The sequence below is a fragment of the Temnothorax curvispinosus genome, unplaced genomic scaffold (assembly GCF_003070985.1).
Source record: "Temnothorax curvispinosus isolate PA1 unplaced genomic scaffold, ASM307098v1 QBEX01006738.1, whole genome shotgun sequence".
Lineage (NCBI taxonomy): Eukaryota > Metazoa > Arthropoda > Insecta > Hymenoptera > Formicidae > Temnothorax > Temnothorax curvispinosus.
Genome location: NW_020216518.1, coordinates 85687 through 103359, shown reverse-complemented (window position 1 = coordinate 103359; position 17673 = coordinate 85687). Strand labels below are relative to the sequence as shown.

General features: G+C 38.9%; 1 protein-coding gene across 2 annotated transcripts in view; it reads left to right on the top strand.

Moving 5' to 3' along the window:
- LOC112456317 overlaps window positions 1-17673 on the top strand; it is a 220328-nt gene that overhangs the window by 160367 nt on the left and 42288 nt on the right. For both annotated transcript variants that reach the window (XM_025018773.1, XM_025018772.1), the window contains exon 7: window positions 1964-2129. In XM_025018773.1, coding sequence (XP_024874541.1) covers window positions 1964-2129 — 166 coding nt within the window. The remainder of the gene's footprint in view (window positions 1-1963; window positions 2130-17673) is intronic.

Below are 17673 nucleotides of genomic sequence, written 5' to 3'. Positions count from 1 at the left end.
GCGCCGTACCTAAGAAATTAATATTAACTTCGCCACGCTTATTATCAAATAAATTAGCGTCTCGGCGCGCCGTCGTTGTGTTTTTTTTTCGTCGACGGTCGGTTTAATCGATCGTAAGCGGTTCAATCAGATGCTTGTAAAAAGGGTCCGCATTTTAGACGAGGAACGCCTCGAGGACACGGGAAATGAAGGACGAAGAAAATTCCGTGTTTTAAGGTAGAAAAGCGAAAAGGGCGGAGCCGTTTACGGTGGAAATGGTTGAAGGAACGGTTTGCACAGAGAGATCGAAGCGGTGGAGATGCAAAGAGCACTATATAAATTGAAAAAAACCGTATGCCCGAAGGTGGACGCGTACCACGTCTAATGGATCCGCCCATTATGACAATTGCATACGCCGGAACTATAAAGCTAAGCAAAGAAGGAGGAGAGGATGGTGGAAAATCAAGCCGCGCGTCTTTTCTTCTCTTTTTTTGTGGAAAGAAAAATGAGAGCGACTGTTTAATACCACGCAAATTGTGCGGAGATGCAAATTGAAATCGCCGTACGCAATCAACACGTCAAAATCCTTTGTAGTCTTGTTTAACGGTAAAGATAAAGATATCTGTACCATTAAACAAACCTCACGTGATATTAAATCATTGTGATATTAAAGTGATATTAATCGCCTTTTTCGCAATCACATGCAGTTGGCAGTAATAAATACGAGTATATTATTATACGTTTATGGAAATCACATGTTTGCATACGTTATGAAAGTGGAATAATTGGACGCGTAACGGTTTGTCAATCACCGTTTGAATATTACAACAATCGGCATGGACGGCATTGATTTGCCTATTCGAAAATAGCTTTGAACTTCAATACTTTCGCATAAATGCGAATATTGATTTAATAACAAATATTCCGACTTGTGATGAATTGTATAAATCGCCAATATCAAATACCGGGGCTATGTTTAATTTATCATTATATTGTTTATATATGAGATATATTTCCAATCTATTAAAAGACCCTCTAAAATGTAAATCGATTATAAACGCGTGTGTTTGATGCTTTTAAGGACATATTATAACATTTACATTATAAATTATCATTTATTCTTTACTTAACATTATTATATTTTTTCTTATTTATACGAGTATTAATTCAATTTACATTATGTCGCATATGTAGTAATTGTTATCGAAATGGAAATGCAAGTTATTTACATGCTGCAAACTCGTGGCCCGTTACTAAATTGTTATTGCATTTGGTATTGTCGTATATATCGAATAATAATCTATAACACATGGGCAATATTTCGGTCTAGTTGGCAATATTTCGAGCGGAGTTCCGAAAATATTAATTGAGAATGCGAGCCGGATGCGAGATATTTCGTTAACCCGTTCTAATTGACCGGCGCTTGTTGTCATTTACGCGTCTGCCCATTTTCCACTTTTCGAATTTTTCACGAAGCCGCCAGACGTATCAATTATTTTCACTCTTTTGGCAAATCGTTCGCGCTCAGCGAAGCTCGCCCGTCAGACAGCCGGAAATTGAGGTACAGGACTGTCGCTTTAAACGATAGCGTTTATAATAACGATTATCTACGCTTAATGAGTTTACAGAAAAAGTTAGCAGCATAGCAAACATATTATTATATGCTCCGTATTAATATATGAGAGAATTAATATTAAAATGCCTCTAACTAATATTAAAAATTTATGAATATTAAAATACATTCATTCATTGACGTTTCCAATAATTAGAGGAAAACATTATAAAATCTCTTTTATGTATTTATTCTGCATTATTGAAGAAGTAGATATGAGATATTAATTAATGAAATTTCTTTACGAATATAAAGGTGCTATATACATATATATTTGTACATAAAAATTGGTAAACAGAAAGAGAGAGAGAAAGAGAAGAGACAAGAGACAAGAGTTTCAAGTTACTGACGTATATTTCTTCTTGCTTGCAGAATGCGACTCGGTGTACGAAGACACGGAATGCCACGACGGATGCGTTTTAGCCAGTCCCGGATATCCTGGGCTGTATCCGCCAAACATCCGCTGCCGGTACCTGATTACTTCTGGCCCACGGATCTCCATCGCCATCAACTTCACGGCGGTGCTTCTTCCGTACAAGTAAGTGCCCGACTGTCCGGTAATGTCAGACTTTCAAATCGCACTGGGAAACGTTCCTGTAGTCCTCTCATCAATAAGTTTCCTATTTCCAACGAGCATCCAGGAATATATCCATTCGCGAGCGCGTAATATTTAATAATATTTAATAACTCTCGTTTTTTATTTAATTCTAGTAACGTCGCGCTTAATTACTGCGTCATTATACATGATATAAAAGCCCGTGATGTTTAATTACTCGCATGAGAAAACGGATGCCGTACGAGGAAAATAGACTGAGAAAATTCGTCAAGCAAGCACTCGAGGGAAACGACGACTTTCTTTTGTACATGTACGCGGTATGACGTCCATTTCGAGATTTCTTTCGCATATCTACGGCGTATGGTCGCTTCTTTCGCGACCCACGTTCCGTGAAAAACTACTCGAGTTTCACAGACCGGTGCTGTACAGGCTGTTGCACGACAAATTAAAAACCCCAGACGAGCCGGGCGAGGAACTGTCGCGTGGTTCTTTGGCGGCTTACGTTCTCAGCGGCCGCGGCACTGAGACGTTTCATAATTGTAGCGATGTTAGAGCACGCGAAGAAAAAGAGAACACGGGATACAATTCTCGGATAAACGGAAAAAGCATAAGAAAAGAAGGAGTGAAATTTACGGATTGTTCAATTTTAATTGGAACAATCTCGATTTAAAAGCTATTTATTGGTAGTAATGTAATTGAAAGTACTTGTACTTTTACTTTTTTTTATTAAAGAAGTAGCTAAACTTAAATTCAAAATATCAATCAACAAAAATATTATTTTTAATTTTTTATCTTATTGTTACGTTGAAATTTTGTCCGAATATCGCAGAATCGGAGAAATTAGTTTCAGAATTAATGCAACGCAAAAATAATACATTTAATATTTATATTATTGACAATATTTTTATATTGTTTATTACCAGATACGTGTAAATATAATCAACATCGTTATAAAGAAAATGAGTTACTCTATCCTCTGTACTATCTGTATGCTGTGTCGATTATATCTTTGCGTTGATTTCAAAGTCTCGCCGAGTGTTTCTTCTTTCATTTACCATCATCACCGGTTCGGATTAGCGCGTTTCCGAGCAGAAATGAAAGAGCAACCGGAGAAAGGAAAGCGAAAAAAAGAGAACTCTCCAACCCCTTTGCTATCTTTAGCTCGGGTATTTTTAATAAAACCCGCTCTTAAACGTAGCTCAGCTTGCATAACAAGCGCGGAACTCTCTTTACGCCGCGTTAACCTCGCATGCATATAAATCATTTTTCACTTTACCGAAGAATTCGCAACCAGTTTTTGAGTGAATCACATATTTCTGTTTTTCGTTTCGCGAGCAGCAATCAAGTATAATAATCAGGCTTTAAGAAAGTCCACACTTTCTTAGTTTTTAAATAACTTCCTTATAGATTTTCTAACAACTCAAGTAACGGAAAAAAGGATTTCAATTATTTTGATCTAAATACTGTCGAAAAATAGTTTTAGGTTTCTTAAATCTAAGACTAAATAGTCTTAAGTATCCTTAAAAATTGTTCGCGAGAAGAAAAAATGTATTTATATAAGTATTGGAAAAATATAAAAAAGTAAATCCTGCGATCTTTAACAAATTCTTTTTACGCATCCAAGAATTAAAAAGAATTTAATTAAAAATTAAATATAGATAGATGTATATTTTGCAAAAACATGAAAATATTATCAAATGCAGCGACTTTGTTCCTCAGCAAACAAATGTCTCAGCTAGCTCTGAAAACCGAATATATATAACAATTAAATAAAATTATACAAATAAAATTATAGGAGACTTATTGACGATTTGCGGTCGCTTCAACTGATTATCATTTTCTGAGATTCGCATAGACGCCCATGGAAACCTGCGGTTACGATTAACGTACATACATACATCTTAATGATGCAGTGACAAATAAGAGAAATTAGTTTCGGGGTGCGGTACTCGATTCTGTAGGCGCGCACATTTCCACGCGCGTACATGTGAGCGCCTCATGCGAAATCTGGTCTGCAGAAACGTCGCGAGTCAATATGCATTCGCTTTGCACTTTGCCGAAGGTAAGAGCCCATTTGTGCGTGCTCGAACGAAGCCGCGTACACGGAAGGGGCATACAAGCGCGTATCTTGACGCTTGATAATGCATCTCGCGTCTCGTTTCGTCGGCTGTGTCAACAACCGTCTCTCACGTTCTTCCGCCGTGTTCATCCCCCGTCTGAATCATCCCTCTGAGCAATAAGAATACAACTACGCGCGGAGCATACTGCCATTGTGCGTTTCGAATTACTTACCCTACGACGTCAAACGCGATCCCGTTAAATCGTGTTACGTTGTAATTCCTTTTGGATTCAACGCTTCGTCAGCCACGTATTGAAGCTAACAAATTCGTTTTGTTTGTTTGAACTTTGATAGTTTATATACGTTCTATAAATGTTGCGCAAAGAATATTGTGTCGCAATGACATGCATGATTCAGTACAGAAATTTGTCGCGAGATTAGATTAATCAATAGATAAGTAAAGTCTTTATTTGCAATTAGACACAATTTACTTTAGATAAATATTTAGAGAAACACCAGAGGTGTTCCTCTAAAAGTAAATATTTACCTGCTTGCAATACTAATGAGCGATTTCCGGAGTATAATCAGATTAGGTCAGAGAAATTTGTGCGAGATGTAAAAAAGCAATAAAGGGAAAGAGGGAAGGAGGGAGAGAGAGAGAAAACGTAGCTATAACATGTCCGTGATAGGGAAAGGTGCGCATTGCAGCTGCATTTGCCTTTTCACGGCGGCTGCAGTTGTTCTTTAAAGCTGGGCTCGCTGGCTTTTACGCCGGTGGTCGCTGGAAAGCCATTTCACACGGAGTCTCGCAGTCGCGAGTACACCGAACATTTCCGTTCTCTAAAGACGGTCGTATTTTAGACCTCTACCACTGGCGTTCTCGCCCGCTTTATTTGCGAGTGCTACGGCGGGCAGTAATATTGAAATAGATGGCCGGATGATCGCGCAGGGGCACCTAGGTGTTCTTTCTTCGACGCCAATTTCGTTCTCCGTGGCCCGGATGGCCGAATACTTTTACGAGCGGGATATTCAAAGAAGGAAACACCGTGTAAAGAAGTATAATTTCTGCGAACTCCATGTTCCTGATGTAATATTTAACACATTTTTAGGGATAATAGATTTCACGAATTAATTTTATAAAATCCATGAACGATAAAAAAACGATATGCAGACAAGAAAAAATAAATATCCTTTGGAACAGAGCGTTGCAAGAAGCTTAATTCGTTCAAAACATTTGACTTTCCGAATAGCAATCCGCGCGTTTGTGTAATCACGGAAAACTTTGTTGAATTTCCGCGGAAAATATATCGCTTTTTGTGGCAACTGCATTTGCTTTTGCGGCAATAATAAACCGTATTTTTCAACGGGCTGCGGTATACACCCATTTCGGGAAACAAACGCGCGCAGTTTACGGGCTATACTGACTGCGCCAATCACGAATCCAGTGCACCGTATCGTCGCATATCCCTATCGGATGATACAATTCGAGATACGTCACGATCTTATGGGCCGATGTAGAATTACAAAAAGAAAATTGCGTTGCGTTTGGTTTACATTTTCTCGTCGTGTGTTTGACTGCGCTTCGTTCTACGTGTTTCCTCGATGATTGTATTTGTATAACCGTCAAATCGAGGACAATCTATACTTGAAATTCGTTCACTGATTTTTAAATAATTCAACTATTTATCCCGAAAAATATTTTGGTCGCGTTTGGGGTATGCATTATTTTAAGCGATAATTTTAATATTCTCTATGTCAAATTTATTCCTATTACAATAATTTTATAAATGAATAAAAAATATAGTAATTATAATAAGCAAATGTGAAAACTAAATGAATAAAATATAATAATCAACTTTATAGAAATTGGTATATTGAGATGTAATAAAATGTACCTAAGTAGGAAAAATGATTGAAAGATTATTCATGAAGGATTTTTTTTTCAACGAGTAATAAAACTGAATAATTTTTCGTTATCGTATCGTATCTTTTTATGATATCCTACAGCTCACCCGTTGTTGCGAAATATATCGGCTGATGAAAAGAGTCGCGCGTCACGCAGCTTACACGATACCATTATGGCCGTAGTATATATTCTTTGTGGCATGCGCGCGTTCTGTGCAAACACGGTACAGTAGTTTAATTACCGGGCCGCTTTCCCAGATATTTTCTCTGGATTTTACATGCACGCAAAATTACATGAGCGCGCGTCACGAGAGAGGCTTATTCGCGAGCGGCCGACAGAGATACAGCGGAAGATCCGCTCGGCATGTTTGCAACCGAAATTATACGCTACTCCATAATTATTCGTAACTGAGTTTCTCATTTTTCGTAATTCTTTCATCGCGCGTAATTCGTCCGGCAAAATGTATTGCGTAAAAAAAAAGAAAGAAAGAAAAAAATCGCAATATCGACTAACGTTAATTACAAACCGCCTGTTTTTTCCCGTCGTATTTATTCGCGCGTATCACGCATGTAGCGAATTCTAATTCGTTATACGCGGAAGTATTAATTTCGCAGAGAGAGATCTTTTGAAGGAAAACGGTAGAAACATTAAATCAGGTACTTTTGATTCATATGCACGTGTCTCCGCATAGCGTTATGCGCGACGGTTTCAGCAAATATGTATTAAAATAATAGATTTGCGGTTTAGCGAGATTAAATTGCAACGATTTTCTATTCGTCGTGCAACAACGCCGCCGCAGTTGCTCGTTAAATCACACAGTTATACCACGATTATTCATATCGCATCACATACATTATTTTATGAGGTTACGGGTTTATTATTCCATGAGTTATGACCAAGAATCCACTAACGTCTAAATAAACCGCTCCATATGCCGTACTAGGTAAACCGCCGCGTAGGCAACGACCAACCAACTTGCAGGAACATCTAGGGATCAGCCTCAAAGGATTTGCGGTTGCCAAATGCATAGGTTACCTCACTCTCGCTATTCATATCCATTATTCAATCTCATTATAATTAATCGTACGAAACTATTATTTCGCACGGTTGCTGTTTCAATGACATTACCCATCTCGCAGCGTAAATTAGAAGGATGCATATTCACTTTTATAAATTCGTTTCTACTTCTTACCTGGGGGGAAATTCACAGCCGGCATTGGTGTACAAAATTTCGGCAGTGGACTGAAAAAAGTAAGCAGTGGCCTATAATATTGACGGCATTGTCGTCAATGGTTGGGGAGTGGTAATAATGACATGTGGCAGTGGCAGTGCAGGAGGTATTGCATAGCATTGCTAAGGCAGTGTCCGAATTTTATCCGGCATTGACTCGGCAGTACGGCAGTGGACGCCCCCTACGTTTTTTTAGAAAATACATATATCCGAATACCTGATAGATAGCACTATGTTGACTACATCTTAAACAACGTTATATTTCCAAAATGTTTTTACGCTATCTTAAAGCAACAAAATAGCAACAAATTCTGGTATAAACGTTTATTCGATTTGAGCACTCTATATATTTTTTTTTTGCATGGGAGGCCAGCTTGACACAGATTCTAGCCCCACCACATACTAAAAAACTCATAGAGTGCTCAAATAAAAAAAAAAACAATACTACTTAGTTTTTAGTCATCAAAGTCGCAGATAACGGTCGACGCGGAGATAAATAATTTGTTTACTTGCAGTTAGGGGCGAGCAACAAAATCGTAAGTTGCATATTCTAATAGGGCACGGTCCATAGAATACTTTAAAACCAAAAAGAGCCAAGCAACAAATTCTTTTACTTAGTTTTTAGCCATCGAAGTTGTAGATAAAGGTCGAAGATGCAGTATTTATTAGTGGCATTGTTTATAGAACCTTATATTTTGAAAATTTGTTTACGCTATCTTAAAGCAACACATTTTGGTGTATTGTTTTTTTTAATTTGAGCACTCTATATGTGTTTTTTAGTATGTGGTAGGGCTAGAATCTCTGTGTCAAGCTGACCCCTCACCATGCGAAAAAAAATATATAAAGTGCTCAAATCGAATAAATGTTTATACCAGAATTTGTTACTATTTTGTTGCTTTAAGATAGTGTAAAAATATTTTGGAAATATAATGTTGTTTAAGATGTAGTCAATATAGTGCTGTCTGTTAAGTATTCGGATATACTTACGTAGGGGAGACCGGGGCTAACTCGACACAATTTTTTTAAAGGCAATTTTCAACAATTAATTAAAATTTTCAAACAAATTTAATGGTACACATTTAAAGAGCGTTCCTTCAGATACAAAATTGCTTAAGAAAATTTTGCTGTACGTCGCTTAGTTTTGCCCGAAAGCTCGATGAAAGAGTAGACCATTTTCGAGAGATCAAAAAAATTACTTTTCACTATCAAAAACGCTTATGTCGCGTTAAAAATTACACTATAACTCAGAATGTTACCAAATTCCGTTGATAATACTGGCACATAAAGACGCATTTACAATAGGAAAGGCAAGTTTCTACGATAGATTTAAATTGCCAAAAAGCCTAGTGTCAAGTTTGCCCCGGTGTCGAGTTAGCCCCGGTCTCCCCTACCGTATTTTCTAAAAAAACGTTATATTTCAAAAATGTTTTCACGCTATCTTGGAGCAACAAAAAAGCAACAAATTCTGGTGTATTTGTTTTTTGGATTTGAGCACTCTATATAGGTTTTTTATTATGACGACAAGCTGCCCCCCCCCCCCATTTCGATCGCCGTTTCCTGCTAAACGGCTTGAGCAACAAAATCCGGACTAGAGCAACAGCACATAAATAGCACTAAATTTTTTAATAAGTGCGGATTTTTTTGCAATAGTGGGGGGGTTAACTTGATAGAGGTGGCATTGACGTATAATAATGGGCAGTACGCGACAGTGTTCATAATTGCATGGCATTGCCTTAATTTTATATTATTTATATATAGGATTGACGGCATTGTAGGTATTGACTAAGCATTGTCGGCAGTGTACGAAAATGTCGGCAGTGTTTTACAGCAATGCCAAAAATCGGCATTGGTGTACAAAATTTTGGGTTGTGAATTCCCCCCCATTCTTACCCGTCAGATATCTTTTAAATCAGTCTAACAATATAAAACATTGTCCGTTGTAAACGTAGCTGCACGTTGAAAATTTATTTCATTAGAAAGACAATTTTATTTAATGGATTAACAATAAAACAATTTTATTATTATATTTTACTCAAAAGAATATGTTTAAATACGTAAAAGAATATAATAGTAAGAATAGTAAGAATTCCTTATATAAAAGAATATGTTTAAAAATTTATTTTTATTTAAACACATTAACTTATATGAGTATTTATTTAATTTAATCGATTTACGATTTAATCGTAACGGATAATTTAATTTAACATATACGGTTACATTCAAAAATTTAATAAATACAGCTGTATATTGTTTTCTGTAATTCAGTTACATTGAATTATTGTAGAATTCAACAATTGACAAGGTGTCAGAAATCTTCGAATCATAACATAACTAACTGCATTCGCACTTCCATAATTCTTCCTACAGCAAAAGAATTATCATTTTAAACACTCAAGGATCTTTCATACGGAAAATAACTAAATCTCTATACAAAAATGTTCTCCATGTATATTTTTCTACTGATACTCCGGCTCCGTCTTTTTTTCTCTCCATCTCCGTCTTTCTCTCGGGCGGATATATTTCACACCGGATGTTCATTCGAATCTCCTTTTCGCGATAGAAGGGAGTTTACCAGTATTCGGGTAACGACCAAGCAACTTGCAAGAACATCTCGTAGAAGATCAGTCCTAAAAGGATTCGCGGCGACGGAATCTACGAGGCGCGCCACCCTTGCCCACCGTATGGATTCATTATTCAGACTTAACTTGCGCACTCGCGCGCCAAGGGACGACAATCGCAGCCGCCATGTGGTATGCCGAATTCACACCGCGGAAAAAGAAACCCGGGACGCGGGAGGGGGTCGGAAAAGGAAGGGGTTCAATGCGACGGTGGTAGAGCACCCTCATCCATGCAAACGTCGAAATTATTCCAACTACGTCGCGAGAGTCCTGAGGCAGCGATTTTTTCTCTCCCTTTCCCGGCTCGCCCTTCTTCTGCTTCTGCCTTCTTTCTTTCTCTCTCTCTCTCTCTTTTTCCTTCCCACTTTTTTCCTCTTCCCTTATTTTTTTTAGTCCACAATTTGCAAGCAACTGGCTTTTGCCGAGATCTAGACGGCAGTTCTTGTTAGCGACCGCGAATTCGTGGGTTTTCGAATTTTTTTTTTAACGTGTTTAATTGTATACGAAAATATCGCATAGCATTTACAGAAAAATGTTTTTCGGATTAAAGGATTTCGTGATGTTTTATGTATTCTGCCTATAATACATGCATTATATACACGGTTAAAACGTTATCTTCAATACTGTTATCATACTAGCTATCTTAATGCAACAATCTCCATATTGTTATCAGAGCACATAGAAGCCTTTGCGAAAACAGCGATGCGTAAACAAAACACTGCATTTCAAGTGCACATTCAACAGGTTATCCAGCCGGATAACAAAACTATGATGACGTTTTTCTCATGTCGATTTCTTATCATTCGCTTATCATTCATTTAATCGATAAAACGATCACTCGTATATCGCTGCAACTTGAAAAGGGGCTGCGCCAGCCAGCCACCGCCGCTGTAAATTAATCCCATCTAATCCGACGTGTCGTAACAAAAACTAATTATCCTTTATCCTCCGCGCCAATTAACATCGTAGAGGCGCGACGCGACGGTCGAATTAGATCTCTCGCCCAAACATCACGTGAATGATGAAGGGGGGGTGATGCAAGCGTAAAATAACGGTGCGCCTCGCGTGTCGTCCTCAGCGATTCTCGTCGGCTGGAATTTAATAAGAGCCGCATAAAATTAGGGCGGATTCCCGCCTATTTGAGACGGCTTGCCGCGCCGCCCGCGCATATACAGAATGCGGGACGTACTTGTGTACGTAAAACGGAGGTAGCACATAGAACGGTAGAAGGTTGAAAGCTTTTGTACTTCCCATCCTCGGTCACCTATCTACCTATCCTATCTCGCGGTGCAACCTCCTGCGCCAGGCCGCAAGCCGTTGTTCCCCACGCGTGCGCTCGGCTGTTACGGTGTGTTACCTAAACCACGGGGGTTTTCTTGCCGGTGAGCCATCACCAGCCTGCGCGCCTTTCTTTGAGGCATTAGATTGCGCGAGGTGCACCATGCACGTTAACTTCAAACATCGTTTAACTCGAACCGATTAGCTGGACGAAGTAAAAAATGAAGTCTGCATTTTTTCAGCTGAAATTTTGTTCAATAAAATCTTCTCCAACTATTTTGTTTTTATTTTTGACGTTATATAAGTGAAACCTAATTCAGAACTCAGCTTAGGAAATTGTATAAAAATAAGACTAAAATAACAGTATACGCACTACACGGAAAATACAAAACGGGTAAGACAAATAATACAGCATCGGTAAAAAGAGTTAATAACGTAACTATGCTTGGAAGAGGAAGAGGAAAAAACGGTCGTCGCGCACTTGTAAAATTACAAGATCGCGGCACAAGCGCCGTTGGCGAGTTTCAATTAACGTAATGCAGCGTCTCCCTGTAAAAAAATGCGACAGCGAACAGTTCGCGTATTAACTGGCAACCTCATTTCTCCCGCCCGGTGCCGTCCGGCCCCGCGTGACATTGGCGGACATTAATTAAATTACATGGTAAACGCGCTTCGGTAATTAATGAAGTGTCACGAAAATCGAACTACACGCCGATATACCACCGGCCGGCTCGTTGCACGGATTTGCGCGGAGTAACGAAATCAAGTTACATCAGGGGCGCATTGAAGGTATTAACGATATCGAAAATCACTTTAAAGCCGACGCTTGCCGCTTACACAGCGCGCCTGTAAACAATGTTACCGAATTTGTAGACAATTGACATAAACGCGATCTCGTTCGTTTAGGCAATCAATTTACCATATTTGGCAATCCGATTCCGATGGGATTAAAGTTACATTACGGAGAAATGCGGCGTTTGCGGGCCGATTATATTCGCAATATTGTAAAATATATGATTTAAAAAAGAAATTCGTCCGTTCCACTTTGCATTCTCATCCATTTCGCTTTTGCTATCCTTCGTTTTCAAAGTATGTACATCATAACACATCGCCGCCTCGTAATACGTTGAAATTATCACTGAGAGGTAGTAGCCGATTTCGCTTTAACGGTGGAGATCCCGTTGGACTCTTGCGTTCTCTTTATCTACCATCGTCGAGCATGCAATTTCGTGATTACGCTCTACATCTAAAGAGCGCACTTACCGGTACCATTCATGCGTACTGCGATGTACGTGATATTATGAGAACACGCATACGAAGATACTGCATTTTATTTTGAATCTACGTTTCGCAAATCGCGCGTAATTAGTGTAGGGCAAACTGGGGCTGATTGTTAGAGGAGTAAAATGATACAGCTATAAAAAAACAACTGTAACAACCCAGTCTCCCCTATTTACCTATCGCTGAATTTATAACATAAAGGGAAGAGATATAAGATGAAGAAGGAAATCAACGCTCGAAAATATTCTATCGCTGAATAGAACATGAATGGAACACATATTCGATCGAAACGTGATTTCGTAACGATGTTTTTATAACAACGGTGTGCGACGCCCTTTCAATCGAGGACGAGATAACGTCAGAAACTAAGAGCGCGCTGTATATCTCTGTATCGCGAAAAATCGTGAGGTAATTCCTGCAAACGTAATTTTCTTGTTTTTTCCCGATCGCGGCGGACCTACGTGATAGTAAAATTCCGTCAGCCTAAGCCGATACGCGGGATTATTACGGTGTGTGACGACGCAATATTACTTGCCCGTCCCTTAACGTCGTACAGCACGAAACTCTTCTGTCACACGCGGCACATTGTGTCACGTGTCACGCCACGAGCGCACTCACGCTCGTTAATATCCGTGGCTATACGGCTTACATGTACGAAACCCACGCTGTGGAAAACGTATTAGCACATCGGCACACATAGGATACTTGGCGTGTCCTAAGAGTATATTCTAGGACCACACGCGACTGAATAATCTCACTTTTATCACCACCCACTGATAGAACCTTTCTGATATGTGTAACATAACGACGTAATAAACCTCTCGTGCAAATATTAGAAACTTTGCATAATATAAATATAAAACGGTAATCTGTGCATAGGCAAGTATAGTACTGATAATAAATTATATCTTTCTTATGTCTCTAATATAATTCTCTAAAGACAAGAATAAGACATAAAGAATAAGTATATGCTTACGCCTTCAAATTTATTCTTTATTAATTGTCTTTAGAATTATATTAGAAACACATAAAACAATAAATTATTATTAATGTACTTTTAAATACTTATTCGTGATTTATCGTTCTATAACATTATAAAAACGGTAAACTAATGTATTTTATTTATCCCTGATATTTCTGCCAATAGAATCTATCTGGATCCTGAAAATTACCTTCATCATGATTTTCGGTATCCTAATGCAGTTGCGCAACAACGCAACACGAGATAATTATCCGAGTCAGTCCGCGTCCGTGTTTTTTGCCGTCCAGCAGAGCTCCAGTAATGTATATGGGATATATGTGCATTAGACGTATTTGAGCGCGTGAAATTCTGCATACCCCGAAGCCCATGTTCGACGGCTGCACGTAATTGGAGTATGTGCACCGTTCATTCATCGCTCGGCTAATTTCCATCCTACAAATTTTATTTTTCTTCTTTCTTCTTTTCTTTGTCGCTCCCTATGTTTTCTCTGCTTCTTTTCGGCCTCGAGCGCTTCTACTACGTCCGCTTTCGACAGCTTTGATACGCGAAACGACATTTTGACGGCGCCGACCGCGATATCGCCGACCAAAGCCTCATAAATCGCGTAAATGCAACGCGTCATTGTCACCATCCTTTCCGATCCTCGACGATTCGGTGGATTTTTTGGCGCAGAAAATTACAATGCCCCCAAAAAGAAAGAAAAAAGCATATTCCGTTTTAATAAATCAGTCATCAGAAAATAATTAATCAGACTTAAATGAATTGTATCGTTTCTGACATTTGATGGGACAAATAAATAAAGAAGAAAAAGAGAGAGAGAGAGAGAGAGAGAGAGAATATGATATATTCTTTATATTTTATTGACAATACAACTTCGAATATATATCTTCTTTCTTCTTATTCTGTTTCTATATAATTTTATCTATTTACGCATAGAAAAATATGCAGTAGAAATATACATATATTAATTAATTTCTTTTAGTACAAAATACTGCCAAATTTGGTAAGCATAATAAATTTGAAAACCCAACCCACTCATTACGTGATCGTTATAATTAACACGCAATGAGTAATTTAGACGTACTTTCTGCAGATGGATTATAAATAATTTGTACGTAATGAATCGCTGGTTATTAATTATATCAAGCCACTCACTTTATATTATATGTTTCTGAACAAATACCGCTATTATTTAAGCTCTAACAACATAATAATTGCAAGATTTGTGTAATATTATTCGTAACAGTCGGATATTATATAAAATATATGTACAATTAAAACAAACAATATTTTAAATTAGATTATGATGCAAACGTCAATGTGCATTACATTTCGATCGTAATAAACGCATGGTATTTCAAACAATTTTCAAACGTATACTGCACGTGCATTCGCCCTATTGTTATAAAATATCAAATTTGTGTTAAAAACGTGAAGGCCTGAAATATATTTCGCCCTCTCAATTACGGGCACTATATTTCCTTTTTATTTCACCCCCGTCATATTAAATTCTCACTTGTTGTTTAATTACTCCCGCAACGTTACTTCAACGGACGCGTTCAAGCATGTCGAATTACGTCGCAAGCAGTGCCGACGTATGCGTGTCGTCATATTGCATGTAGACCCCGTGTTTGTTTACGCTTAACACTCGCAAGCTGCGGTCGCCGCGACCGCACGGTGTTGCACCGGAAGTGGTCGCACCGAGGACACGGTAACCCATGGAATGTCCGCGAAGTCGGCCAACAGTCCCCGTATATCGACAAACGAGCTCGCGCTATTCCGTCGCATCCCGGTCCGCCGGATGTAAAAATTCTTATGACGTTGTTACGACCTTGTCAGGGCATCTCATAAATCTGATCCGGCGTAATCTGTGGCAAATGACGAAATGGGCGGAATTTCTCTCCGCGGCATCAATAAATCAAAATGGATCCAATTGCATGTTCATTCGCGATTATTTCTCGTAAAATCGCGCGTGACGTCGCATCGACGCGACGCGACGCGGTTCGGAAACGTAAATTGCGCTCGCGAATTTATCCGCGCAATATTTAACACTCGCGGCGAAAGAACGATATTTAATTGCCGATTGTTATTTAATTTCAGCATAAATCGGTGATCGTTTCTCGCAGCGGATCATTTAATTGCGCGGCTCTTTTTAATTACCGCCGCGTGTCCGTTCTACTTTGATGCATTAACGGAGGTATATTTATGTCACGACCACGCAAGACCGTGTCGCGTATTGCACCGCAAGTAGATAGAGCCGTGGTTACATATCATCTCGCTGCAGAGCCCAGGACGAATGCAATATTGCCGCGTGTGTTGTTTGTAGGTACCTCGCATATCCCGTACGTGCCTGCAAAGTGTAACTCTAAAATTCCTGCGGTATATAACTGAAACGTTTATTCCGCGTACGATCGCGCGCGTCGGTTAACCGCGTTTTCATAACGGCGAACGTTATGACAGTTACTCCAATCAGCTATTACCATTTCACCGCATTCAAAAAACCTTTTATTTATTAGTAAAAATTCAGAAATTCCATTATTTATCATTACACGATTGTTCGTAAATTTCGGGAGGAAATTCAGGCTTTTGATCGCGGATAAAAATATCCATTTCTGTATCTATATAAACGTTTTGAATGGAAAGGTAAAGACATACATTTTAGTTAACGATTATCTTTAATGCTTTCTTGTCATTTTTTCTATTTTTGATGTAATGGGATTTGTGAGAAAGATTTATTAAGTTGTACACCGTTTCACGCATACGTACGAACTTGTTCATCGCATATACGATATACAGCATTACCCTCGAAATAGAAAGCGGTTGCCGCGCCATTCACCAACAGCCGGTCTCGTCGCAATATTGCATTGGATAGTTCGCAGGCACCTCGCCTTGCTAGCCCGTGTAACGTATTAACCTGCGTAAGCTTCACAACTTCGAAGTTCCGAGGTAAATAATATACACGTGCTCTCTCGCGATAATCCTGCAACTAAACTTGCAGTAAAATTTTGCTCTACTGGGCGAGCGGGTTCTATATTTTTTTCTCGTGAAAGTGAATTAATGATGTGCAACAGTAAATAAACATAATGTCAGTCGCAATTAGAAAGCATTAATTATTTTAATACTCATACTTTAAGTACCAAGTTTCTTATTTTGTTTTTTTTTATCTGAAAGCATGTAAATTTCTTATGAATTATTTTAATTGTAAGTTGAGATATCTTGGCTTCACAAACATGATATTATCTCTTCTCTCTAAATTTATATTCGATAATAAAATCTTCATTTAATTTGCTCTATTTGCATAATAAATGGTCAATAATTTTTAATTAAAAATTAATTTTTTTTTAAGTGGGTGCTTAACTAAAATTGTTAAATGTGAAATAACTCGGGGGGTGGAGGCATACTGGGATTAACTAGTGCGTAACTTTTAGAGGATCGTTTAATTGGAAATGCAATTATCGTAGGATACAAAGTCATGTTTTACATCGCTGCTTGTCCGGCTCGCTCTTCGTCCGGGAGCTTGAAATAAAATTACGCTCAACACGATGATCTCGCTAACCAATTGGAAAAAAATCTCCCGAGTATTGACAATAATCTCGACTTCTCTGCAACGACGTCGAACCTCGGTTCTATTGCCTAACATTACCATAAGAACGAAAATTTCCGCGTGACGCGACGAACTATCTATCGTTAGATCCAATTATTTCTCGAACCATCTCGTGGAAGAAAAATATCTGTAGAGAGAAATCGTTGCGCCCGATAATCGAGGTACTTTGCATATTTCTCTCTCGCTCGCTCGCTCGACGCGGAACGGAAGATCGACTGAATGAACAGCCAGAATGAGAGACAGATCGTGGAAGGGCGACGAAGAAGAATCCCCGAGCGATGGAAGGGAAAAAGTTGAGGCGGAGAGAAAAAGCACGCGGGAGACAGAGTAGCTCCGCGAGGCAAGAAGTCGCTGCTGCCTTGGCGAGGAGAGAACCGGAGGAGAGACTGAGAAGCAGTAGTTCGGTTATTTAAATCGTCCCGACGCTTGATTGGTCAAAGCAATGTAAATGCTCCTTCCATCTTTTTCCCCGGCTGCAGTCTACGCCACCCACGGCAACAATTTCTCTAATGCGAATCTCAGCTGCGGGGCCCACGGTGATCTCACGGGCAAAGAAAAAAGAGGGTTG